At 40.0% G+C, this 27,927-nt stretch overlaps 1 protein-coding gene across 3 annotated transcripts in view; it reads left to right on the forward strand.

Moving 5' to 3' along the window:
- rgs3a (regulator of G protein signaling 3a) overlaps positions 1-27,927 on the forward strand; it is a 122,970-nt gene that overhangs the window by 10,315 nt on the left and 84,728 nt on the right. The window contains exons 2-7 of one of the 3 annotated variants that reach the window (XM_085463834.1): positions 8,145-8,212; positions 21,966-22,047; positions 23,393-23,498; positions 24,157-24,589; positions 27,063-27,102; positions 27,551-27,882. In XM_085463834.1, coding sequence (XP_085319960.1) covers positions 8,198-8,212; positions 21,966-22,047; positions 23,393-23,498; positions 24,157-24,589; positions 27,063-27,102; positions 27,551-27,882 — 1,008 coding nt within the window. In that variant the 5' untranslated portion in view covers positions 8,145-8,197. Of the gene's footprint in view, positions 1-7,870; positions 8,213-17,839; positions 18,632-21,965; positions 22,048-23,392; positions 23,499-24,156; positions 24,590-27,062; positions 27,103-27,550; positions 27,883-27,927 lie in introns of those variants that run through there. The other 2 variants (XM_085463833.1, XM_085463832.1) reach the window with 2 other exon arrangements.

Here is a 27,927-nt window from a genome sequence, read left to right on the forward strand (position 1 = left end):
GAATTTGTAGGCACTATTCAAACTGGAGATTTCTAGGGACTTTTTAAAAATCCCAAGCTCTAAACATTTCTATGTTTTTTCTCCTTAAATCCTTTCTCCCCCCAATCTGAATCAGGGACAATCAGGCAACACTGAATCAACAGCCATCTGACATAATCCTTTCTGGCTTTCTTCCCTTGCTCAGGACAGAAACAGGAAATGAAATGTGTCTGTCATTACTGTCCGGCTGACCAGAGGGCCCAGAAATAATCATATTGTCTTATTCAATCTGGCATCGTGCAATAATCAAGAAGGTCAAGAAGAATTAGGTCAACACTCACCTTCTGTTTTAGAAATATGTATTATTCTTGTGTGATTTTTAAAATGTGTCTTTTTCTGTTTTTTCTGGTATTTATCGTTTCTGAGCAAACACACAATTCATTTGCTGCACATCTATTTAGAAGACTATTTCTAAAAAAGTTAGGATGCTGTGTAAAATCTAAATCCCATAAATTGATATTTTATTCACAATAGAATGTGAAAATGACAAAATGTGTCATTTTAAGAAAAGTATTGCCGCATATTGATTTTGATTTTGGCAACATGTCACATAAAAGCTGGGCCAGTGTTTACTGTTGTGTAGTATCCCCTCTTTTTTTAACAACAGTGCATAAATGTCTGGAAATGGAGGAGACCAGCTGCTGGACTTTTGGGCGAGGATGTTCTCTCTTTTCTTCATTTATTGACGCACCAGTTGGTGAAAGATCTGGACAACCATGCCTTGTAATAGATGCAGTATGTAGTTTAACATTGTCTTGATGAAATATGCAAAAGACTGAAAAAGACAACATCTGGATGGGATGTGCCTTTCAAGATTGATGTTGCCTTTCCTTAGCCATCTTCTGATGGCTGCATTGAGCACGGCAACATGCTATGTCACAAAAACTGGTTTCTTGAAAATTACAATGTACACTGTACTCAAATGACAGTCATCAGATCTCAGTCCAGTAGAGCGCCTGTGGTATGTGGTGTAATATTTCCAGCACCTTGTTGAATCTGCGCCACAAATAATTAAAGCACAAATAGTTAAAACAGTTCTGAAGACAAAAAGAGGTTCAACATAGTACTATCACTGTGTAACTAATAAAGTGTCCAGTAAGTGTATTTGCAAAAAGGAATATAGCCTTTATGTTCTTACAGATGTATTGCTGTAGTCTACCTAAGGCTTCATGTTACTTTTTAATGTAATTTTGTCATGCAATCAAACAGAATAGCTAAAGAGTTAAAACAGACGGTGATAGATCATTAACATTGCCCCCAATGCAATGGAAATGTGATTAAAACATGAATAAAAAGTTTTGTTTTCTGTTAAGCTCAATATTGTGGGCAGGACTTAAGCTGAAACGTTTCTTTGTTGGCCAGCCTCAGTAGGAGTGACAGCTAGGCAGCGTCTTTATATAGGAAACAGGAGAGGGAGGGTGTGAAGAACAAAAGTGGATAAGACTGTACACTCACTGTAGTCGCTGTACAGTACAGTCACTGTACAAGGTGTTTATAACCTCTGTCTAACAGCAAGGATGATGTTGTTTGAATTGTATGGTTTATATTTTTTCATATTATTTTGCTGACCTCTAGTTACTTATGTGCACTTTTACCCCTTTACAAGATAATAGAGAAAGAAAAGCATCTTCAAGCACCAGTTAGTAAATGAATACGGTGTGAAATTGTGCATTATAATAGGTAATAATCTTCTGACTTTTGAAAGTCCTCTCATTTAGTGGTTGTAGATGTTTTTGAACCTCTCACTCTGATTGAGTAGAAATGTTTTTTTTTTTTTTGCATCTCAAGGCTTATGTCAGCTCAACAGAAACAAAGGTTTTAGGTTTGTAAACAAAATATATACATAATATAATATATGGCACATTTGTCTTATTATAATGACACTATCATAAAGTTAGCCTTCGTTTTCAACAGAAAGTTTTGTTATATAGAAATCTCATCCACCGTCTGTAGAGATTATTCTTAAAAATAAAGATGTTATTATCTGTTGAAATCTGTGGCAGAAATGTCACTGTGCTTTCTTTCAGTGTGATGACAGGAATGGCTCTGAATAGATAATGACCCTCAATGTCCAGTTTCTCAGAAAAGTGAAAAACTGCCATAGGGACAGTTTCAAACCTTAGGTTTTGAGTTTTTGTTTTTTGGAGCCAGAAGTGACCAGATCTGGACACACAAGTACACTAGTATCCCTTAGCATAATATATGAGTTACTTTATATACAGAAAATTGATATATCAGGTATTTAGTTTTGGGTTGTATTGGCTTGCTGAATATTGATATATGTCAATAGCAATACTTTGTTCTTTTAAATGTTTGAAATAAACTAAGAGGGCAGAATAGTGGAGATGCAGGACAGCTACAAGTACCTGGGTATCCTACAGGCTAACGGGGACCAGGATAAAGAAGCACAAAGGTCAACAGAAGCCAAATACCTCCAGAAGATATGACAGGTACTGGGAAACCAGTTCAGCAGGAGGAGAGTTCAGCAGGGGGAGTAAACTCCAAGCCATCAGTGCATGCACCCTATTGACCATTTGGTACCCAGCTGGAATAATAAGCTGACCATAAGAGGAAGTAGATGCCACCAATGTCAAGACCCCTAAACTCCTCACAATGCATGGAGGTCTACACCCAACATCCAGGATTCTTAGGCTCGAAAAACTATGGAAATAGGAAGAATGAGCATTAGTGAGTGCCAGAACCTCAATCCAGGAATAATCTAGGAAGAAATGTGAAGTGTTCACGAATACAGGTAGATGGCTATCAGGAAAAGGCTGACATAAAGGAAAGGACAGAAGCTCTGATCATGGCAACACAAGAACAGGCCCTAAGCATCAGATCCAGAGTCGACAGGACCCAGGCTGCAGGCTGTACTCGGAGAGGCATATCCTGTCTGAGATAGTGTATAGGAACAACATAGAAGTACCCAACTCCCAATGGGAGACACCACTGAAGGTCGTTTAAAACAACAGTGCTAAGGTCCTGTGGGACTTAAAGTTCCAGACAGACCAGCAGCTGCTGGCAAACCAAACAGACATAGTGCTTGTTGACAAGGAGCAGAAGCCTGCAGTTGTAATAGATGTGGCAATCCCAGTGGACAGCAACATCAGGAGGAAGGAGCACAAAATAGAAAAGTACAAACATGGTTGAGTCCAGTTCAGTTGACCGAACAGTACAGCTGCCTGTGTTAACACCCACCTGTCGCTCGAAGTGACATGTGGTACCCTAATAATGTATAACTTTAAGCTTTAATACAATTTAAGTGAGTAAGTCATGGAAATAATTCACAGCTTTTTACGGTTAAAAAGTAGGAAACTAGTTACAGATACTAACCGTTGTTGTGTCAGGCTGTTTTTGTTTATTTCTGATGTAAAGCTTGGCATTTTAACAAAGTCTAATGGGACTAATTTGAATACACTTTCACATTAGCTTAATTTTTAAGATCTGGAGCTTGCTGCTTGGATGTTACTTATGTCCTGGAAAAGGTCTGGTGGCAATTATACGTAGACTGATGAAAGGATGGATGAAATAATGACACAGAAAGTGCTTTCAGTTAAACACCAATGACAGGACGACAGAACAGCATGCAGTCAAGTAGTTAGACAGATATGCATCATGGATATGTTATATATGTTTACCCAACACAATAATTATGACAGCAACTATAATACTGTTATTTATATAATACGGAAAAACTAAGCCGGATCCAACTTTTGCTGCCCTACCTCTTTGTGTCTTGTCTTTCCTTGAGAATCAATTTGTCCACTGACCAATAAAGACTCCCTTGAGCACCACACTGCATTCAGCTCTGCGGTGAGTCACACAACTATTTACCAGAACCACCCATAAACTCAGATTGAAGTGACATCCAATTTAAACCCAAAATATCCTGTTTGTACAACAAATGCAAAATACAAAACCCAAAACTGGGTAAACTAAAGCAGCATTACTCAGACAGACATGCACATTTCATCTAACCTACAAACAACATCTCTGCCTGAGGGATTTGTTTCATTTTTTTTTTTTTTTACACTGACTGTGGTAGAGGTCATCTTGATGTCATCACGCTTAAGAAATGTTTGAATCTTGAATCACTGAGACTGTCATTCCCCGACAGCTGTGCAGCTTTATGTACCAGAAGGTATCCTATCAAACGTAAATCATACTGCATTATAAAGACCTCTGTGTGTGTGTGTGTGTGTGTGTGTGTGTGCGTGTGTGCGTGTGTGTGCGTGTGTGTGCGTGTGTGTGTGTGTGTGTGTGTGTGTGTGCGTGTGTGTGTGTGCGTGTGTGTGCGTGTGCGCGCGTGCAAATTTATTTTACTCTTCAATCTTTGTTGTGTAGATAACGACAAGCACAGAATAAGGGCTGCTTGTTCACTGATCCCAGCTTTAAAACATTCCACTCTAGTTGTTCAATAAATTGAAACCTTTGTTCAGCCATGGCAAAAGTCACTTCCTACATCAAGCAGTGTGTACATAAAATCGGTTTTGACAACAATAAAAGTGAGAGTTGGAATACTGTCAATTCTCACATCTAAAATGATCATTTTTATTTTAGAAGATTACAAAGTCAGTAACATTTAAATAATCCTGACTGCATTTAAACTCCTTCATTTATTTAGATTATTTTTTTAAAATCTGAGATTAGCCTAATCTCAACATACACAGTATTTCCTTCAAATGTATTATGACGGAAATGTCAAAATCATCTTGAAATTGATGTTTTTAAACTAATACAATTACAGAATATATTACACTCCCTCGATTTGTTTTTGTAAATGAGTAGAGCTTTAATTGTACTGTTTTCAATTATACCATAATTTATGTTACCTTTAAAAAAAATCGCTCTTTATTTTAGTGAAATTCAAAAACTGATTTTGTTTTTGTTTTTATTTACCAATGATTATTTCAGCTCAAATTAACTAAATAATTAATTAAATAATTTTTTTTCAATGGTGTGCTTTTTCAAAAAATGTATTTTACGTTTTATTATTTGTTTTCAGCTATTTGATATTGAAAGATGATTACACCCTTAAAAATATGCATTGAACATAACTGTTTTCATTTAGTCCATAAACTCACCATATCAAATTTCCCACAAAGTTATTCAGGATATCAGACTTAAACATCTTGAATAGTGAGCAAAAATCATAACCTGCTGCTCACAAAACCTGATGTGTGTTTAAATATCTTTAAAACATACTTTTGCTACTCCTATTCTGTTGTCAGTTAGCTGTGCTAATGAATGCATTTTACACAGTGTTTGCTGCTGCTTGAGTTGATCTCGAGATACTTCCAAAGTGAAGTGGAGACATTCGCCTCTTTTCTTGGCCTTTCTGCTCTCTTCATCAAGTGTTTGTTTGTGGGTGACAGCAGGTGAATAAAAAGGGCCTGGATGTCAAGTGATTGAGTGTTGCAATGAGGGACTTAAGCAAAGTCAAAGGCTTCAGTGTTCTGGCAGATCTGACACTGGCTGACTCAACGGCGATGCACTGCCAGCACCTTTTGAATTCTCTTTTTCCTTTTTTCACTCTTGCCTTCTGTTTCTTTCTGTTTTTTCTCCCTCTTGTCATTGCCTGTCTTTCTCAAATATTCAACTTCTCCCTTCTGCTACCTTTCCCCACATTTTCTTGAATTTGTCTAGTGTGTACTTTTCCCACTGTCCACTGTTTCCATGTGGCATTGCACCACTTTCTTTCCCTTCAATCATGTTGGATATTTCTCACTGCTAGCTGCCGCATGCCTCTACCCTCATATGGCCTGTGCTACTTATGTCTTACCCAGACAAAAGGCTTCTCTTCTGGGCTTAAAGCCAGCCAGGTTAGCCCCTCTTTTTTGCCTTCCCCAGGAACTTTCAGACTCACAGCTAATAGATTTACTTAAAAACTACAACAGGGTTACACAGGAAACGGTGTCCAGAATGTTGAGAAGTGCTTAATTTTGTTTTTCATGCATGTATAATAAAGTTACATTTCATTAAAAAACAAACAAACAACCCCTACCCCCAAAAAACAAATGAAATGAAGTCAAAAAAGAAAAATAATGTTTCACTCATAACCCTGTATGACAGATAAATAATACAGTACCATGCAAAAATTCCTAGACACCTCTCATTACTTTATATTTTGCTTCCAAGGAGGCAGATTTCCTGATAATTTTTAATGTGGTCTTAAGCTACAGTTCTCTTGGTTTTCTGAAGTTCAGTCATTATCATTCCAGTCTTTATACTAAACCATTTTTAGAGGAATGTTTTTTTGTTAAGCCACCTAACACTGACATATGAACCATTCAAGCATAAAAAGGAACTAAACTACTAAATTGTGTTTTCATGCACCATTTCTTTTGTTGAATCTGTGAAAAATGCCACAGATGACACAGTCTGACAGCATAAAACAGTATTTTTGCATCAACAAGGTGATTCCCAAAGAGCAGAATTTTTCATATTTTAATATTAAAAATTAGTTGCATATGTTGGGATAATGTGCAGTGTGTCTGAAAAGAAGAAGTAGCGGGCGGGCTTTAAAAAACCCCCACTTTATAGTAGCATTCAAAATTTTTGTCTTGATAATACATCTTTATAACAGTGGAGGCTCTGTCATGGTTTGGAGGTCGATTTCAGCCAGTGGTGTTGGTCATCTCGTCAAAATTAACTGAATTATGAATGCAGGGAAATACAGTTAAATTTTGCTCCACTGTGCAATACCATCAAGAAGTGGAAAGTCTCTGATTGGCGTCAGCATCATATAGTACGTTCATAAAAAAATCACTACAATGCATTAAAAGCATACCTGGAAAGAAAAATACACAATGAAAATGTCAGTTGTGGATTGGCCTCCCCAGATCTGCAACGTTATTGAAGTAGTGTGGGATCATCATGACAAAGAACATAACAAAAGGCAGCCAGAATCCACAGAAGCGCTTTGATTGTCCTCAGAGAATCCTGGAGAACTATTCCTGAAGACTGCTTAGTTTGACTAAAAGTGTTCAGACTGTGTTAAAGAATAAAGGTGATCATACAGAATATTGACTTTCATACTCGTCAGAATTGTACAAACTTTGTTTTTGCCTTACATACTGCACTTCCATGTATGTTACATATTTCAACAATTTACTGCATCTATTTCCCATTTTATAGGAAAACATAAAGAAATTAGGGGTGACACAAACCTTTGCTTAGTTACTAATATGCCACTATAGCAAGAGTGAAATGTGTAAGTGGGGAGAAAATGCAAATCAGTGGTTACTCAGCTATTTTCTTTGATTTACGCTGGGACTGTTTGGACTGAGCTTGCTGAAACTTTGAACATTTCAGTCTGAGACAGGATCGCGCCTCTCCTACGGTGCGAGAGGTAGGGGTGTGACTCAAGAGTATAAAGAGAGGGGTAAGGGGAGGGGGATTGACACATCAAACAAAGGGATGATGGTAGTGGTTGGAGGGTGACGAATGGGTGGCTCTGTCTGAAGTTTGGGAGGCAAAGAAAGAGAGTGAGGAAAGGTGTACATATTAAGCGAGAGATGTAAACGGAAGTAAAAGCACAGACAGAAAGAGAAAAAGACAGAGCGAGTGAGGGAGATCTGCATCATGGCCTAAAGCTGAATGCTGCCTTTATGAGCTATAGTTAAAAGGACACTGAGGCGTGAGTCCCTGTAACCATAGCAACTTCCCAGGAGCCCTGTGACAGACGGATAATAGAGTGAGAGAGGAGTTGCTTTTCTCTTCTTCACCCCTCCCTCCTTCCCTCCCTCTATTCTTCCCTCCCTCTCACTTGTTCTCACTTCCATTCCTCTCTTGGGCAGTTTGTTGGATCCTCGCATCTTACGGGATTTTCCTTCTCGCGGCTGCCCTGTCTTCTTCTTCTTCTGCTCTCTTTTTTTTTTCTTTTGCCTTTTATGTGCGCTCTGAAGTTTCCCAGCCCAGCAAAGGCTGCTCCAGACAACTGTTGCCATAATTGCTTGTTATCTATGTGAGCGACTTTTATGGACTCTCAGAACTGTTTGAGGACTTTATTTTTGTACATCCAGCGGGGCATTTTGCATTGGCACAGGGAGAAATGTGCTCCAAAGGCACTGTCTCAGCCCGTGATTCCTTTGTCTACATTTCAGAGGCTGTGCTGTCAAACCATGGTGCTGCCCCTGAGACCAATCGGCCTGAGAATATGCAATGCTTAACAGTAAGTGTGATAAAACCTTTCTCACTTTTTTTTTTTTTGTGTGTGTGTGTGTGTGTAAAGCTTACTTGTGCTTACATTTGTTTCTGCTCTGTGTTTGGGTGTGAGTGAACTGCATCAGAAACACTCTGGAACTTTAATAGCATTTGCAGTGCATATACATGTGTGTCCATATACATGTTTGATGATGCCGTTGCTGTCACTTTATGTTGGAAGTTTCTCCATACAGGTGCACAACTTTTGTGGTCCTTCGTTTTCAGCAGCTGCGTGTGTCCTTGTGTGCTTTATTTACTGGCTTTCCACGTCTGTGTGCAATGAACGGATAGGCCTGTTAAATGTACACAAAGTAGTTGACCCGTGACATTACACCACATCCACTGAAGTCATCATGCATAAATATGCCTGCAGTAAGGGAAATTTACTGCATGAAATTCCACGTTGCACATTCTGAGAAACCATAGCAACTAATTGAATCATTCGCTTAAGCTTTGAGGGGTGAGTGAAGCGAGATGTCATTTCTTGAAAGACAATGTTTGTCAAAAGGCTCGCTTCCATGTGACTCACTTGTGGAGCGGTGCGATTGTTTGTCATTACAAAGGCAAAAGAAGGAATCGTGCAGTCAGATGAGAAGTCACTTTTTCTTAACTGTTCTTGGAGAGCACAAATCCTTTCTACATTGCCTCTCTTGACCTTCACGTTGTGCATTTCCAGTTCTACGTCTTTTTTTTGTAGTTAGTTTTCTCTATTTCCACATTCTTGCCAAGTAGTATTAAAAATGAATGAGTTCAAGCGTCCTCAAAGTTGCTGGAGAGGGAGTGAGGATGCTTTTATCCATTTGAAGTGGCAACAAGGAAGAAGAAAAGCAACATGAAAAGAAAAACCTACACGCTAAGACCTGAGGGGTTTATTTGATTAAAGCACAGTTGGGACTCCTAAGGGACACACAAATGGCATTTTCAATCTATTGAGTATTTCCTGTTTTTACCCTATTTGGAACGCTAACTGCTTTGTTCTTGGCCTTGTGCTCCATGAGCTGCCTCCCTGATGGTTTTGCATGTAGCATGTGGTTTTGGCAGAAGCTTCTTTGCACTGTCCAGTGGTAACCTTCAGTAGGGAGGTATAATAATGTAAGATGTTCCTGGTCTCGTGCCAGCTCTACTGGGAACTTTTTTGAATGAATATTTTCACTGCTTGGCTGCAACCTATGCTACGTGCTCCTTGACCTGAGCAAGATAGCACAAAAGAGTTACTAACATTGTAGCTATTAGAAGGGATGCTTTTATTTAAGCTATCATTACATCAGTGTCATTAAGACATGGCATATGCATAGTCCTTGGCTTTAAAGCTGCTGTCAGATAATGTAACTCTCATTATCAGGTGTTTGTCAAAGAAAAATAATACACCTGTCAGCACTTAACTGTATGTAGCACTTTTTAGTGCTACAGTTTTAAACCTTAGTTAAATTCTGCAAACCTAACTATGTGTAAAAAGTTCCTCAGTTACTCATTCACATGCATGATTGGTGGTAGAGCTACACAACAAGCATCTTGGTTACCACTAGAAGCATTCAGTGTCTTGCCCATGGGTACTTTCACACATGGACAGCCAAGGTATTAAACCTCCAACCGTGTGGTTAATGGACACCCTAAGCTAGCACCGACACACGGCCACCCAAAGAACTCTGCTCCTAAGAAACTGAAACCTAAGAGCTTTTTGAATACAAGTTAAGTTTCCATCCGTCCATTTTCTGAAAGGCATCTTGATCAAACAATGTCTATCACAGTCCATTACAATAAGCTTATTTTTTATCCTCACAATGTCAGAAAGCAATGGAACATATTTATCATGTTAAAACTGGTTTACACTGCATCCAGTGTGTAATTTTTACATTAGCTTATAGATTAAAATTTAGATCTCTGATGAATCAATGCTGACCCCCCCAAAAAGTCTGCTTTTAAAATTTGCTCAATAAATGTGAAAAGTGGTTATTATATTTAAAAATAAATATATAAATAATCTTACTTTACTGCTGCCAGTGGAAGCCCCTGGTTGGCTCTTCGTTTATGCTGTGACTCATTTGACCGTCCTGTGTCACATCAGAGATGGTGCTGGTGTTGTTTTATCCCAAATTACAGCAATTATGCAGCAAATAAATAAGACATAAAATTGCTTTGCTACAAGCATCTTCCAGAATGCATCCTGTAATGGTAAAACAGGTGCTTGTTCGAGATAGTTACTTGTATTTTTCCCCCCCCTCCAATGTATGGAGCAGATTACACGAAAAAAAAACAAAAAAACAAAACAAAAAAAAAACAAGACTGAAGAACGGATATTATCAGTCTTTTAGTACAAATGTACAATACGCTGCATGTCATCAGAAAACCCCACAGTACCTCAGTCTAAGTAGTAGAGTAACAAAACATGCATACGAGGCTCAGAAGCCTATTGTAAGAAAGAAAGTCCTTAGCTGGTCACAGACTGTTTAGCAGACAAACTTTGAAAAAATAAAACAATTAATAGTGACTATTTTGGCAGTGGAATGAATGAGAAATAGTATTAATTACTTTTATGACTCATTGATTGCGGTAAATAATTAAGTAGGCAGGCAGGTTAGTTTTAGGGAAACACTGATTTGCGTTAAATAATTTTCGGTTGTTAGATGAGTTATTTTGTTCGGCTACAATAAAAAGTGCTTGTTCGTGGTTTAGGGAGGATTGGTCAAGATTAATAAATGTCAGTGTTAATTTGTGGTTGGACAAAGTAAACAAACTGTTAAGTTGTGTCATGTTTCGGCTATGTGGCAGGCAGGGATTGGACCCAAACGCAAACTCACAGGGACAGAACTTGAACTCAAAAGCACAGCTTTATTGCTGGAAAATAGAACACAAGCAATACAAAACTAAACTGGGACAAGCCAATTAAAATGCACACCAGAAGCCACAGGGAGAATCACACACAGCATGAGGGAGACTACAACACTGACAAAGAGAAACACAGGGCTTAAATACACAGAGGGATAACGAGGGAATGAGACACAGAAGGAGAGCACAGCTAGGAGTAATCAGGCTGGACGAGACAAGGGAAGCAAAACTAGAAACACTCACATGAGACATGGACCTTCAAAGTAAAACAGGAAACACACTGACTGAACTCTAAACATGCAAACTTAACAGCAACTGAGAAGACAGACTACAGGGACCAGAAACATGGTACAAAGAGGTCACAGTAGACACAACATTGAACACAGGGAAGCCATATTACAAAGCCAAAGAACTAAACCTATGATAACCATAACTGAAATCTAGGGAAACAAGAAACAGTACAACAAAGGACTCAAAACATAATCCATAATATAAAAACACGAGATAAAATAAAACAGGAAACATGAGAGGCAGACATGACAACATAAGACAACAGACATGAAACACACGAAGGGCAAGGGAGACTTCGCAGGGGTTGAAAACACAAGGGGGAGCTAATAAGCAAATGAACATAGGAAACCTAATAAGCTTAAACATACACTATAAACATCAAAAGAACTAAAACTCAAAACACTGGGTCATAAGACCCAGGATCGTGACAAGTTGAAATTCAATATTTTGTTGTTTTGTTTGTTCACCTGATCTTATCTCAGATTTTTCACTTGAGTCTGCTTCTGTCTTTAGCTGCCGTTGGCTTCGACTCAAAGGCCAAGACTTCTGGTTTTCTGTAGGGGTCATTGTGTGGATGCAGATAAAAAAGAAGAAAGCTAAGCTATCATTCAACCCTGGCCCAAAATACATTCCATCATTTGCTCTATAAACACACTGTTTGTCTGCATACAACCTGTAAGCCTGCTTAAATGCAATTGACCAGTTGTACTGAAAGCCCAACCAGAAACCATGTGCTGCTAACAAAAATCAGATTTTACATGTTAATATGCAGATTTTAAACCCTACACTTGGCATAAAAGTGGGATGTTTTTCCACTTTCCAGACACCCTGAATATCCTGAGTGGAAGTTCCCCCTGTGCTTGTTAAGACAGTTTCTCAAACCACAATCAATCTTTTAGACCAAATCATTTTATAAAGTTAATTTCTCTGAGCTTTATTAAATTACATCAGGTAAAAGCGGACTCCTATTGGTTGATCTTCATGGTATCAAGAAACTGCATGGAGTGAATAAAAAATAATCAATAACAGTTTGAGGCTGCGTCCAACAAATTCTCCCCCCACCGCACTTTGCAATGGCTGAGGCCTGTGTTTTTTTACAGGACCCTAAATTCCACAGCGTCGTCTTCCAAACTGGACGCTTTTTCAGTTTGCCACAAATTAAACTTTGGGTAAAACGCTCAGTTGTTATTTACTTAGCCATCAGGCCACAGTAGAGAAGGTGCGGGACTAATATCTCACTGGCTACTTAAAAACACTGGAGGACTTTTACGGTCGCCCTGTCTTTACCTGACATCCCCAAATGAACACCTTGCTCAGAGGGAAACAGTTCTTGGAGTCACGTTTTGTTGATCCGGGATCTATGAGTTAACCAACAGTCAGCTGGAGTCAGGTACTTGCTTCACATTACTTTTGTGAATATTCCGTTTCGTGGCAACTAAAGCGCTAACCTGAATCCCCACCCCCACAAAAAACGCTGTCCCCCTAAAGCGCTCTCAAGCGCTCCCAGCTGGATGTTTTCAGAAGAACGTCTGGCGTTTTCACTTGGCAAAAAATGCTTTAGTGGACAAAGCCCCTCAGACCTATTCAGCAGATCAGTATGACACTTAAAATGTATCCGTGTTGCTTTAGAAACACTCTGGGATGCCAGCTTTGTGAAAAGCAGTGGTCATATGGCGCTTATGTAGAGAATCAGAGTGATTGCACAGGATTAGACAGAGGAGGTAACTTTAGTTTCACCTTTCACATGCTTTCCTTCTATCGTTTAGGTTAAAAAGTACTTCTCTATATCTTCATGTTTTCCACATATGCAAACAAAACTTACAAATACATTACATTTCCTACACTGCTGGAAGAGTCGCTTTTAAGGTCATTGAGGGCATTGTGGCATCTGCATGTGTAAAAGGTCCTTTCGTCTTCCCTTCTCATCTCCTCCCTCCTTCATTCTTGTTTTCCCTCTTCCTCTTTATCTCCGGGTGAATCAGAGTAACATATGATTGTGCGGTTTGTGTGGGACAGTCTCAGGGGAGACTTAAGGGAGGGGGGGAAGCACATTCACAGACTAAATTAGGGGAGAATGGAAAACCCTTTTAGAGTTTCTCCTTTTTTATTTTTTTTGTACTCTCTTTCTGTTGCCATGTCCCTGCTCCGTTCCAGACCACCGCTAATTTCCTCCCTCACTGTGGTATCCTCCTCTGCATCCTTCTCCTCTCTTTCCCCCCTGTCCCCTACTAAACAAAGAGGTCTGTGGTATCATTAACTGCCTTCTCTTCACCAACTCAAACATTTTTCAGTGTTTGGTAATGGCCTTGCACATGAATACCTTCAGCGATTCACACAGGACTCATTAAAAGGCTTTGGCAATGTTGATAGAGATGTTGGTGAAGATAATACTTGATATACACAAAGGAATGTACCACAGCAATGAAAAAGCACATGGCTATTTTCCATCCACTGAATACGCTTTCACAACTTCTTCTCACGTATTGTGGTTCTTGTGCATTTAGTTAATTAATAAATTAAGTTAGTTAACATGTTTGGAAGATAAACTGTGTTTCGTAGTGTGTGTTGCAGTGTGCGAGCCGAATGTCCCTGTAATTTATTCCGAAATGCTGGTGCTGCTTTTTAAGAAAGTGTTGTTGGCATTTAGGATTAATAATCATAAGAAGGGCATGTTGTGGTGACTGCAGCATTTGATTTGTGTGATATTTAGAGAAAATGTTGATGTCCTCTTAAAAACAAAATCAGAAAATTCTCTTGCAATGCCTTAAATGGAAAACTAAAGCAATTGATCTTTTGAAATCTGACATTTTGAGTTACCAATTTAGGGTGAAGGATTAGTTTACCTGTCAGATTGTACTGAAGTAAAATTAAACTATAGCTTGTTAGAAAGCAAGGACTGCCACCATAATAATAATGGTCACATAATAAATGTAATGGTTCCTTTATATGGTTCCTTTATAAAGATGCCTTTCAAGATTTTGTGGGCACTTACTGACAATAATGTAGAGTAAAAGCTGTTATATAAAACACAAACCAGCACATTAGAAACAAATGTGCTGGTTTGTGGAAAAAAAAAAAACAGGAAAATAATCAAGCCTAATGAGCTAGAACAAAACCCACTGAGGATGCAAGGTGGGGTTTGAGTAACGTCTTAAATTGTCCAGGATTTCATGTTTTGGATGTTAGTTTGCAGAGTTTTGGAGTGTGGCTACAGAAGGCTTTGTCTCTCACAGGCTGCAGTCTGTGGAGAGAAACGGGCACCTCTCCTGTGTCTGAGGATAGGAGGGTTAGGAGGCAAGAGCGATGCTGAGGCACAAGACGGTAGAAGGGCTTGCAGGTGAGGTGGAGAGTCTTGTAGAGGAGTGTGATAGACATGTGCCTCTCAAGAACTCAGTAGGAAACAGCACTTTATTACAGAAGTTCAGGGGTGGAAAGAGAAATGCATGCTTGAGCGTTTTTAGCAAGAGGATTAGAAAATGAAACCCAGAGACAAGAGGTGTTGTGCAGGTGGAGACATTCAGATTGATGTGTTGATCTGAGCAGTGGAGAACGCCTTGGGACAGAGAAGCTAGTGGGGCTTACTGATAGTAATTAACTGCTTTCCTTTGAGAGGTATGATTGGAACCAGGAGAGGGCAGTGCCACAAACATGCATTGGGTAAAGTGGGTGAGCAGAACACTGCAGCATACAATATCAAAGGCAGTGGATGGGTTGAAAAGGCCAGCATCTTTTGCACTGAGGAATTTGTTAGTGATCTTGATGAGAACAATCTCAGTGCTGAGCTAAGCCTGGGTTGTAGGTTGTAGAGTTCATGATTGGACTTATAATGCTGGATCTGTGAAGCAGCTGCTGCAAACTCAAACTTTCTGGAGTTTTCTTTGTTTTCTCACTTTCTAAAAATGATCATCTGAAGCACAGATTTAAGACTTGACATGAAACAGAGATGCCATGTCAGCATTTACCAGTTATGTTTACTGGTTTTTAAAAAAAGGCTATCGGCTCATGGCAATGACAGTGAGCACAGTTCATGAATATTAACAATAGTTGAGCCCTGGACAACATGTCCCCTCACATCAATTTGCTTGTCAGCTACCATTAGCTTTTAAACCGTCTCTGTGCAAATGGGTCTGACACTTTTGTCTGTTGCAAAGGATGGACAGGAAGGGTGAGGTGAGCTGAATAGATGAGAAAGAGTTTATTTTTTTCTTCTTTTGGATTGTGTCTTTGAAAAAAAAAAGAAGAATGGCTGGATTCATTGCCAGGAAATATTCTTTTGTGAGTATTTTGGGACTTGGCTGCTCTTAACCTTCCTCTCTTCTCCGCAAGGTGCTGAGCGTACAAAAGCTTATCGTTGTTCTTTCCTATACTTTCCAACTTTTGTTAATCTGAAAGAAGCAACCCTGTCCTGCTATGTTTCAGGGGGAAGAGCAAACTGTCTGTGCCTCAACCCCTAAAATTGCTTCTGATGAGCAGAGCAGTCTTCCACTTCAATTCAAGTGTAGTGACATTAAAAGTAAGAACTGTGATCACTTTGCTGATCCCCTTAGATTTCATGTAGTCCCATCACTTAAACGTGTGAGACATATATATCTGCAATTCGCCACTTGTTCTTTGACTTTACAGTTCAAACAGATGATGTGAGTAACTGATCGATTTAAGGTGGTGCACTGCAGAGAAAAACGTGTTTTTGTTAGTTTTGAGATCTGGTTTTCAGACTAGTGGAAAGAAAACATCCATAATGCACTGCGCATTTACTGCATAAATATACTGTATGTGCTTTATTTTAAAAAATGCGTTGTCATAACATAAATAATCTGCTGGGGAAGTTTCATGATGGCATCTGCACTAGCTACTTGAAAGTTTTTACCTTGTTCCTGTGTAGTTTCTCCCCTAAACATACAGTAAATAAACAATTTGAAGTTCATTGGCCTGCTGCATTCAGGGTTGACTTGCTCTTTATCTCTCATATTATGCACAGTGTCACCCTCAAAATGTTGTAACTATAGTTGCACCTATGACTCTGCATGCCAAACTTCCACTGTTTGAATTTTAAATGCAACTCGAGCTGTGACCTTGAACTCGGTCTTAGACCCATCGTGTGTTCACTGGCTCAGAAGACGTCTCTTCCTTTGATAGCTGTTTATTCAGGTCAGAAAGAGAGAGGCAGAAGGAGGGAGAGAGATCCCACACTACTAAAAAAACAGATTGGCCTTGTCTGGCTCCGAGACAAGCTTTTCAAACTTTTCTTTCACTTTTCTCGCTAAGACCGGCTTTCTTCTCTCCTTTTCTTCTGTCCCTCTAATCCGTCCTTCTGCCTATTTAGAGGTGAACAGCGCAGCGTGAAAGAAAGAGAAAGTGTTTTTGTGTGCTTGACGGGTAACCCTCGCCCTTTTCAAAAGGCAAACAGGGAAAAGCTGCCATCACTATTGGCATGAAGGGATCTTAAAACAATGGCCTTTTCTGCCACTTTATTAACACTGTACAGACTAATGCAGCAGCACTCCTCTTTCACCCCGCTCGTTTTCTGTCCGTGTTTCTTTCCTCGAGCCAGATATTCAGACGATTAAAAAGAAAAAGCAGCAAGCTGGGAATTAAAGGGGCTGTAAAGGGTTAGACAGCCTTTGTCGCAGTCGTGATTTAACAGGTTTTTTCCCTCCGCTGCTATTCAGGCGTTTTTTGTTGTTATTTTGCAGCTGACCACCTCTCTCTCAGATATACGGATATTTAAAACAAAAACAGAAGCAAAGCTTGGATAGCTGGAGCAGGAGGGGAGATTGTTCGGAATTCTCAGACCTGCGAATTTCCGTACCGTGTGCTTGGAGCCGAGTGGGGAGCGACTGAAAGGAAAAGCAGAGGAAATGTGGAAGTCGAAAACATAACAAACAAGCAGAATGTCTGGACGGAGGTTGGGGAGTATGGGGAAAAAAAAGTACGGTGGAAAGAGTCCGATGAGGTGCGAAGTTTGATTGAGGCGCGAGAGTGAAGCTTGTCCCTAAACAACAGTGCTGTCGTTGTATTTTGTGTGTTTTGCCGGGAAATGAGGTCATTAAAATTGGTAACACGCAAAAGTGGAGAGCAATCAGACACGTTTCCGTTTACAGTCCACATGTGGTCCGAGTTTAACTCTGCGACAACTGCAGGCTCAGGCCCGGCCTATTAAAAGTCCTGCCTTTCACGGTCTTATTCATACATGTCTCACTCGCGCTGCCTGCATTAGTCACTGCAGAGTATATACAGTATTTACAAGGGACAGTTCTATAGCACCTTTCACAACCTCACAGTGTCGACTCAGGAAACAAACTGGCCTTATCGGGGGCAGACACACAAAGCTGTTCAAGCAGCAGGGTGGCGAGGTATGCATAAGTGCATGTGTGTATGTGTGCGGAGGGGGGTGGCGGTGGGAGGCACTTCCTCCTATTCTTCTGCTGTTGAAGAGTTCCCATGAGCGCCCCTGCCAGGAGCTACAGTGTGGCCTGAGCGGGCTGAGCCAGCGCCAGTCTCGCCTACATGACGCCGTCACACACTCACACAGCTGATCTCAGGCACTGCTGCAACTTCTGCTGTTCAGGCCACAGGGCGAGGAGCTGGGCCGCGTGGTGCAGGATACAACAGATGGAAGAAGAAAGAAGAGAGATGAAAAGAGGAAGGTTTTGAGTGAGAAAGGGAAGTCAAACACATGAAGCTGAGGTTGGCATGAAATTGTAGGTACAAAGAGAGGCAAAAAAAGATGATTCTGCACAGATGACTGGAGTCAGAATAATAATACATTTTGAGTTTGGAGGTCAGTGGCAGTGTTTTTGCAAAGAGGACGGGGAAACTGAGACTCATTTACGGAAAAGCTGGTGCAGCGTGAACGCCCGAAGTATCCAAGGAGCATTTCTCTTCCACAGATTCCTGTTTGTTACCCAGCGAGGTGAGGGACACTCTTGCCACCTAAAGCCACCTCAACTGGACTGTCACCTGGGCACACTTCAATACTAAATTCCCTACAGCCTCTGCCTGGGCAGCTGTCACCACCAAGATGATCCATAACACCCTAAAGTCCACCCAGCCATCGGAGCAAAGCCCCAGGAGAACAAGCTCAGCGGCACAAAGGAAACTTTGGCGATACTCGGGCTGCAGGAGTGCTGGCCAGGTGGAGAGTCACCGTCGTAGTGTGTGTGTATTGGCTGCGGACTTGAACACAGGAGAGGGAGGAGGAAGAGGAGGTGGTGTAATACACACCATCCATGGGCTGTGTCACCTGTGCATCGGATGTAGGCTGCCTCAGGTGTGTCTGAGTTCAAGTTACAGAAGTGAGAGAAAGGGAAGGCGGTGGTGGAAGAGGGAGTGGGAATGGGGAGTGCTTTAGCTGCACGGTTGCAACCTGTGTGTGTGAGTGAAACCCGAGTTAACAGTTTTAATAGTTCTGATCTTGGAACAGCGCTTTCATAATTTATCTGCAACAGATGAATAAAGTTCCCAGAATTATAACACTCCAGCAGCGTAGATAGTTTTTGATCTTTCTAACACAGAAGCAGAATATAAAATATTGAAGTGGAAACATCCTTGTTTGCACGGTGATAAAAAAAGAAAATGCACTTCCAGCTACATGCCAGCAGAAGAATAACTGCCTGCGAGCAAATGCAGGCGGTATGGTGGTGTGGGGGTGGGCGGGGGTGTTTTTCTTGAGGTAAGAGACCCAGGAGACACATATTTAGAACGATATGAACTGACACTTTTGGTACACATTTAACATACAGATCAAAATTAGTCAATCAGATGTGAAAATATAAGAATATAATGTTAATGACTCCGAATAAAGATTAATCAGATTTCTGCATTTAGTGTCTAACGAGACTAAAAGAATAACGACTGGAAGTTAATTTTGAGTCCGAACTTACATGATGAAAATTCAGCGAGACGTTAGTCAGATAAGGGTGTGGGTGCGTTTTGCTTTCTTTAGTCAGTGAACATACTGACCCAGATAACAGTGTCCAGCCGTATGTGATTGGTAAGTTTTATTTACTTAACTCTTCTCCTGCACTGTTGGAAGTAAACAAGACAAAACTGTTTCCAACTAAATGTTAGGGCTGTAAAATAAAGGCGTTAGTAATAAAACTTTGCAAATGATTTGAATCATTCACACCTGTTTGAAAACAATAAAAAGACAAGAAGTTGGGAAAAAAGGCTTTTGAAAGGACAAAGTTGATATTCATTTTCATTAAAAATAATGAAATGAGAAACAAAAGTTGTGCTATCATCAGATCTATATTGATGGTGATTGTGGGTCACGCAAGGATGAGTGAAAAAAAAGAAAAGCACATGCATGAGCACTCTTCTGCTGGGTTCATTTAAGTTTGTTACAACTAACTTAAAATCCTACTTTTTATTCTAGTCCTTACTCATTATGATTGTTATTAATTCATCAGTAAAGCCCTGCTTATACAATTTAAATATTTAATGCATGCTGGCAGCATGTCCCATTCATTTTTCTTCATTTATCTCACTAATACGTCTCGTGATTGATGGAGCAAAATATGAAAAATCATTGATGGATTATTTCCAGGCTCCTCTTTTCTAAAAATAATCCTCCTGATTTCATTTAGAAGTGGAAAAAAAAGGACATCAGACGGCTTTCTAAAACAGACCAGAGGTAGTCCAAGTGATTGGACTCGGCTATGCTTACAAATTTAATTAACGCTGTAAAGGCTATGGATTCTGGATGAATCAATCCAAATTAGGCAGCTCTGAGAGCTCGCTTAAAAAGGACAAGTATCTGAACAAGGAAGAGATAGAAAGGGATAGATGAGACAGCAGACTGGCAGTCTGTGCCGCACTTCTCTCCATTGTCAGTCCCATTCTTTGCTTTTCTCAGATTTCTGTCACGTATTCGGTTTCTGCTCTTTCAAAGTGTTTATTGGTGGTTTGTTGTTTGTCTTAAATTCCAGGGAAATGCTTTACTTCAGACCAGCTGTTCCTCTTTTTGTTGCTTAGTTTGTGATCCGTTTTATCCCCTTTCATAGTGTTTTTGTAAAAAACAAAACAAATCCTGGTTTAGGTGAAGAGAGATGGTTTCTTTTTCAGTTTTTAACTGATTTTGATTGAATTTGATTGCTGTCTTCCTACAAAAATATAGACCTACACACACAAAGCACTGAATTAAGTTTAGTTTAAGAACTTATCTTAACCGTTGTCACAGTCGCCAGTGAAGATATGCAGTCATTAGTCTACCAGTTTAAACGTGTCAGTGTTTTTTGTAGGTTGCACTGACATATTCTCCTTCTCCTAATCCCAATTACATAGTTTATGGATGCTCCAAAGGCGAGTGTTTTGTATTTTTCAGTTACTGAGGAAGGACAACAACTAAAAGATTGAATGTTTGGCACATTAGTGAAACGTGTACAAAACTGTGCATCAGTCACATTTGCTTTTTTTTCTTTTTAGGGCAGCGACAAAGTCTGCCGTATTTGTCCATGGCATGAAAGTCTTTTTTGTAGCAGTGTATTTTTGGAGGGGACAGATTAAAGTGACTCAAGGTTCAAGGAATATGGTGACACGAGGCATAAAATCGGTGGACTATAAGAAACCGCAATGGTAGTCGACATTTCAGGGTCGTGCCGAGCTTCGGGCCCCTGAATAATCAGTGTATTTCTACAAGTTGCTGCATCTCGCTCATGGGCAGACTTTGTAATTTAGGAGCATGTACATGTTTGCTCTGCTGTAGGAATAAAAAAAAGAAAGAAAGGGCGAGCGAGCGGGGATGTCTGTGTGTTTTGGGCCCCCCGGTTTTCAGCAGATGACATGGAAAGTGAGATGTTTTGGATGGAACTTTGTTGACTTTGGCTCAGGCTTTCGGGTGCAGGTATTTGAATGTTTGGCAACACAAGAGACAGACAGACAATGTGAAAGATCCATCAGCATTTGTGCCTGTGTGCGTATGTGATACTTTTCAATGGACAAATATTGGTCCTCTCTACTCTACTCTGCAAACCTGATTGGACAACATATTCCAGTAAAATCACTTCGTATCGATTATTTGAAATGTTCATGTTTATTTATTCATTTGCAGAATTAAAACCCTACAAATAGCTATAGAGCACAACACAGTTCTTACCAGCACCATCAAAGGATCAAAGGTTAAATCGAACTCGATATGAAATAGGTTGTAGTGATTATTCATGAACTTCCTGTTGTATTGACTTTTTTGGACCTATTTTTTGCAATATAAAACTAACTTTTTACATTAATGGGGGGGAAATTAAAGTCTTTATCAGCTGCCTCTGTACACTGCGTATATAAAATCTGGCTAAATGTTAAGTTAATTGGCAGTCTGACTGTTTTTTCCCCTTTCCCTCAGCTAATGGACAAAGAATATTTTTATCTCAACAGTTGTTTTTCCCACTAACTCAGCTAATTGGCTTCAATGGGAATCTGCTGTCAAGACAGTTTTAGCAGGAAGTAGAAGCAGAATACAAATCATAAATCCAATTGTCCCGTAGCGAGGAAGGAAGTTGATCATTTTGCTTACGTGCTACTTTTCGTTTCTCAGGTAGCAGGGGAGAGAGTGATTTCCTATCACCGTATCACAAAATGCTCATGGTGTGTGTGCGTGTTTTCTGCAGGTGACCATCCTTCGAGGAAAGGATGGATACGGATTCACCATCTGCTCGGATTCTCCTGTGAGGGTACAGGCTGTTGATCCAGGCAAGTTTTACACGCACGTTGTTAGATACATGAAACCCAACTGTTCCTAAAGGATCCATTGTTCAAACTGTGGGTCTTTAAATACTCGGAAACATGACAAAACAGCGCTGCACTTTTCTTTGAGCCTGCCTTTTATATTTTTGATGGACGGGTTTGATTCAACATCAGAATCTGAGGTTTTTCCATGTTTTTCTCGCTGACTGCCAATGACAGATTTCTGTTTTTAATAGTATTTGTATAACATGAGGATATGCCAAAACAGTGTAGTGCTAAACAACATACTATAAATTGTATATGTCAAGACAGGGGCCTTCTTGAGTCAGAAATGGCTTGGTGTTTTCCTCTGTTCCATTTTACATTTGCTGTATAAATACTCTGTTTGCCTTTGTGTCCCATTGATTGACCTGAGTTTGACATCTCTCCCCCTTTTCTGGCATGTTGCCTTTATTCAATAGCGCCGTGGAGAGAGAAGAGAAATGTGGGGAAAGAGGGCAGGGAAGCAAAGGTCTGGTCAGCTAATGACTCAACTGCTATTGACATTTTCTATTAGTATGCCCCCTTAAGATATCAGATTGCCCTTTTAATTTGGTATGTCATAATTACGTGATGCATTTGAAGTTACATCATCAGTGTGTGGGGTGGGGGGGCTCGTAAAATGACCACTATTACCAGCTCAGTCGGTTGAGTGTGGCAGTAGATAAACTTCCACCATCCTCACACTGCCACTCTGAAAGGAACTAGAGTGAAGGCATCCAACGGGGATAACTATATCATCCTGGCACCCATCAACCCTGGAAGCCAGGTACCGCAGAGTGGTGGTGGGCTGCATCTTCATCATCTTCTCCGTCCTCCTCATCCTCACCATGGTCATATGGTGGCTCATCCTAGACATGTCTCCTTACCTTACATCCCTGGTGCTGATAGATAGATGGACTGTATGTACAGTATGTCTGGGCCATTTGGGTTACTGCTGTCTCACTGATTTGTGATTTATAACATGTTCAGCTCAGTTGGTAGAGTGCGGCAGTTGAGAGCAAGGCTGTCTGTCAGATAGATACCATTGAGTTAAGCCCCCATGTTGGGAAGTCTCTTCCCAGTTGTCATGTCTTTAATTAAGATGCTGTGTCCCAAGCTAATAATGTGTGAAAAGTTTTCAAAACAAGCATTTTGACGTGTGGTCATGATTTTATTGCTTATGCCCTGCAGGGATTTGCCATTATGAATCTCGAAGGCTAAAGAAACAAACTTGCACATAAAATACAAGCTACAGCTCTGGTGTGTGTTAATGGTTCTTGAGAGTGTGCAATGATGCAAACTTTTTGTTTCCATCTTTTTACTTTGACAGGGGGTCCAGCAGATCAGGCTGGTCTGCAGCAGCTGGACACTCTCCTGCAGCTAAATGGTCAGCCAGTGGAGCAGTGGAAGTGTGTGGACTTAGCCCATGCTATAAGGTAAAAACAACACAAACAAAAACAGGCTTATTGGCAACTAAATGTTGCAGAATAACTTTTCATGTGCATATCCACATCTCTAGGATGAAAATTAGGGAAGTTATTAGAGAGGTTTAGAGGTTTTCAGAGATAATTGTTGTATCCAAATTGAGTTACAGATCAGTTTAAGCGGCCCCCTAAGCTAAGCCTGTGGTGTTTACAGGGCTTTCATTTCAGAAGCTGAGATTGTCAGAAACCAAAAGGAAATCCATTTACACTGAAGCGATGTGGGAATAGCTCTGCAATTACACGTTATGAAGTCAGTGATTTATCAGCACTCAACAGCATAATCTTAGTTAAACTTTTAAGGGTTTGATCCTCTGTTTGCTTTTCGATGAGCTGTCTCATTCCTACAGTGATGCAGTTTAAAAACAGAATGAATTAAAGTAGGTTTATTTCTGTATTGGAATCTATTTTTTACAGACATGCAGTAAGTATCAAAGAGTCTGGTTTTAATGCGTATTAAATGTGTGGTTTCAGGGTTGCTTTTCATCCAGATGTTTTTGTTTTTGACTTTTAATGTATATTATAGATATAATTCATTTTGCCGTGCAAATTGAGGCATGTAAATTCCACTTGTCTGGCTTTTCTTAACCATCGTTACTTTGCTTTGTTTCAGGAACAGCGCCAATGAAATCACAGTGGTAGTATGGCGAACTGGTCCTTCAGCTAAACCTAGTTTTGAGGGTCTCATCCACCGACCCTCCTACAAACCCTCCACCTCAAACTATGATGCCCCGTCACCGCCCACCCGTAGACGTGTACCAGATGTCAGCACAAGTAAAACCCCCCCAGCTGTGCCGCCACTCCCAGCCCACCACCGTGCCACTGCCGCACGCAGGCTACTGGTGAACGGCTCTGAAGCTGGAAATAGCGGCGGTGTAGGCATGGGGACCCTGGCGTGGGGGGCCCAGGGAGGGTCGGCCGAGGAGCTGGACGGGAAGCCGCGGCACCTCCACCATCCTCACACTGCCACTCTGAAAGGAACTAGAGTGAAGGCATCCAACGGGGATAACTATATCATCCTGGCACCCATCAACCCTGGAAGCCAGGTACCGCAGAGTGGTGGTGGGCTGCATCTTCATCATCTTCTCCGTCCTCCTCATCCTCACCATGGTCATATGGTGGCTCATCCTAGATATGTCTCCTTACCTTACATCCCTGGTGCTGATAGATAGATGGACTGTATGTACAGTATGTCTGGGCCATTTGGGTTACTGCTGTCTCACTGATTTGTGCTTTATAACATGTCGTGAACACTACATACTGTGCATATAGTTCACTGTCATGTAAATATGGAGCAATAGACTGAAAACCAAGAGGATAAAACAGCATATAAAAATAGAGCTGGTAATAACATTATATGCCTGTATTATGGGGAAACTTTTGCTGTATTTCTTTCTTACATTGTGCCAGACATGGTTCATATTAGAGAAACTATGCATATATATGCCTCAATTAATTTATCTAGCAGATTTTCTCTAGACACAAGAATTTCAAAGCAGTTCTTTAAAATCAAATAGTGCTTGCATTTAGGAAGGAGAAAGAAAGAAGAAGGAAACACATATTTCAACATAATATCCAGTGTCTGTATAACATGCATGTACATGAACATTAGGACATGTATATGACATTTTATACAGCATGCACTTTATAGTGCTTAACAGATTTATTAGACCACCACCCAATAATAACATTTATGCCACAGCTGTGCTGTGTTAACAGTGATGAAATTGACCAAAATTGTTTTGATTTCTGTAATGCTAATTCACCAGTATGCACAAACTCTTTATATAAAATGTACATTTTTAATGTTTATAATAACAGTTCAATATTTATCCAATAGTTATCCATACATTTTCAAAATTAGCATTTTTCAAAGAACAGAAAAAATTGTAAAGCTCATGATTATTTTTTGATTAAGATGTCAAATTATAGATATCTACTTGGATTTCTGCGCAGAAAAATTAGTTTTAGTGGTCAAAAGTTATGCTTCATTTCTGACTTCTGAGAGAAGTCCAGTGCGCTGGCATTTTGTTATCTGATTACAAATAACAGTTTCAAACAAAATTTTGTTGAAAGTTTCCTTGTTTTTATGACAGGTGGTCTAATACATTTGTTAAGCATGCTTTTTTTTGCATTCAGTGATCTTGTATATGAGGTAAAAGCTTTCATCATGAAAACAAAATAAAGCAAGTCAACAAATCAAAAAGACTGATCTGAATTCCTAAGCTAACCGTACAATACTAACCCACTAACTAGATTCAGAATGGGTTTGAGACTTTCTTTTCCTGATATGAATCTAAGTATCTTAATGGTTGCTCAGCTTACACAAAACTAACTAACTGTATGCAACTGGTGCAAACACGTAGAGTCTCTGTGTGTCCTTGTTTGTGAGTCTGCCAACACAAAGCTCTGTGTGTGTGTGTGTGTGTGTGTGTGAGTGAGTAATCTGTGTGTGGCTACGTCATGAGGTATGCACCTTTGTCTTTTTCAGATCTAGGTTCAGTTAATGGCAGTGGTACCAAATTACCAAATTATAAGGGAGGGAAGGCAGGCAAATTCAGAAAAATTATAGGCATATTGAAGGAAGAGACTTCAGCTTCAGGCAAAACAGGAACATGCCAGCACAGTGAAGCTGGCCTCCCTTACAAATAGCTGCAACTTGTATCTCAAACAAAGGAGGCAGAGACTGAGGGGATTCTGTTTTGGCCTTGCTAAATATACTAAAAGCCCTGTGGAAATGGGTCATGTTAGTGGCATACCACACAGATACAAAGAAGGCGCTTTGAAAACCAGCACTAAAGAAAATGAAATAGTTATCCAAATAAACAGGCAGAAAAGTGCAATAATGGCATATATATATATATATATATATATATATATATATATATATATATATATATATATATTATATGAACATTTTGGGACTTTCCAAATCCCTCTCCACCTGCAGATTCCTAGCCCTGCACCCTCACTAGATTGTGATATGTTATGACAAGCAGAAACCATTACTGCCTCGGTGGGTCCAGCCTAAAATTCAAATGGGCTCAAAAGTGTCCTAGAAACTAAACCGAATGCCATGCAAGAAACAAACAAAAAAAATGAAAATGCAGAGATGCAGAGACTGGATAGTCAAAGAAAAAGAGACGAAAACCCAAGGCACACACACACACACACACACACACACACACACACACACACACACACACAAAACAGCAAAGACAAAGAGTATGGAATAAATATGGTAAAGAACCGCATTTCATAGTGAAGTATACAGAATTTTTTTTTAAAATGACAGTTGATCTTTTTATAAATATGTCTTGTTGCATCATCATCATCATCATCATCATCATCATCATCATCATCAGTATCAGTGTCGGTAGAAAGTTAAGATCAGATTTAATACATTAACCTTTGTCATTGCTCTTGCATGTCTAGATTCATGTTTAGAATGTTAACATTTTCATTTTTGTTTTATTTAGATTGTAATTTTATGTTAATCTCATATTATTCTGCTTTCAGATCTTGAGGCCCGTTTACTCAGACAAGCAGGGTACATTAGGTAAGTCGCGTACTGTATATAATATTAATACCTGTTTAAATTAAATGACTGTTTTGTTAAGTGGTCTACTGAGTTTGTAGATCAGCTTCTATTGTAGAAGGCAACCTAACAGCCTCAAACTAAAGTATTAAAGGACAATTGCTCCAAAATATGTTTTCTACATTACTTATTTCTTTGCATTATATTCTTGTGCTTCTTGTTGGATTTTGTTTGTTTCGAACAGAACAATCTTGCTGTCTCCATTCTTGCACTCCCTTCATCGTCAATCTTCATATTGAGGATTGATTGACTGATTGATAATACTTTATTCATCCTGAGTGAAATTGGATTAAGGCTGCCAGCCTTGCCAGCGCCATCTTACCCTTCATAGATAGGATCATATTTGGAACAGTATCGATCTTAAGTACTGTTCATAATCTGTGTCTTCACTTTCTTTTTTGCCCCACAGCTGCGAGGTTAATCCCCACCCGACAGGCTCCTGTTCCTCAGCCGCAGAGTGGTGCTTTTTCTGGAGGTATGGGTGGAGTTGGTGGTGGCGGAGGCAGCGGCGGCGGTGGCGGTGTTGGTCTCTCCAGCCGTACCGGCTTCCTACGTCGATCTAACAATTCGAAGACATCAAAGGCGCCTCCTGCCTCCTCTAATGCAGCCAGCTACCAACAGCAGAATGCCAATTTCGCCAACTACCAGAACTGTACCATTGTCCGATCACATGCTCCGCACGCAAATTATGGATATGTTAAAGTGGCGCCCAAGATCCTTATCTTCCCCATCTTTGTTCAGGTACACCATTTTTTATGTGCCTGTACATCTTGATTTGGTCGTATC

This window comes from Copadichromis virginalis, linkage group LG7 (genome assembly GCF_057382275.1).
Source record: "Copadichromis virginalis isolate Kocher_CV1m ecotype Utaka linkage group LG7, C_Virginalis_male_GT1.1, whole genome shotgun sequence".
Classification (NCBI taxonomy): Eukaryota; Metazoa; Chordata; class Actinopteri; order Cichliformes; family Cichlidae; genus Copadichromis; species Copadichromis virginalis.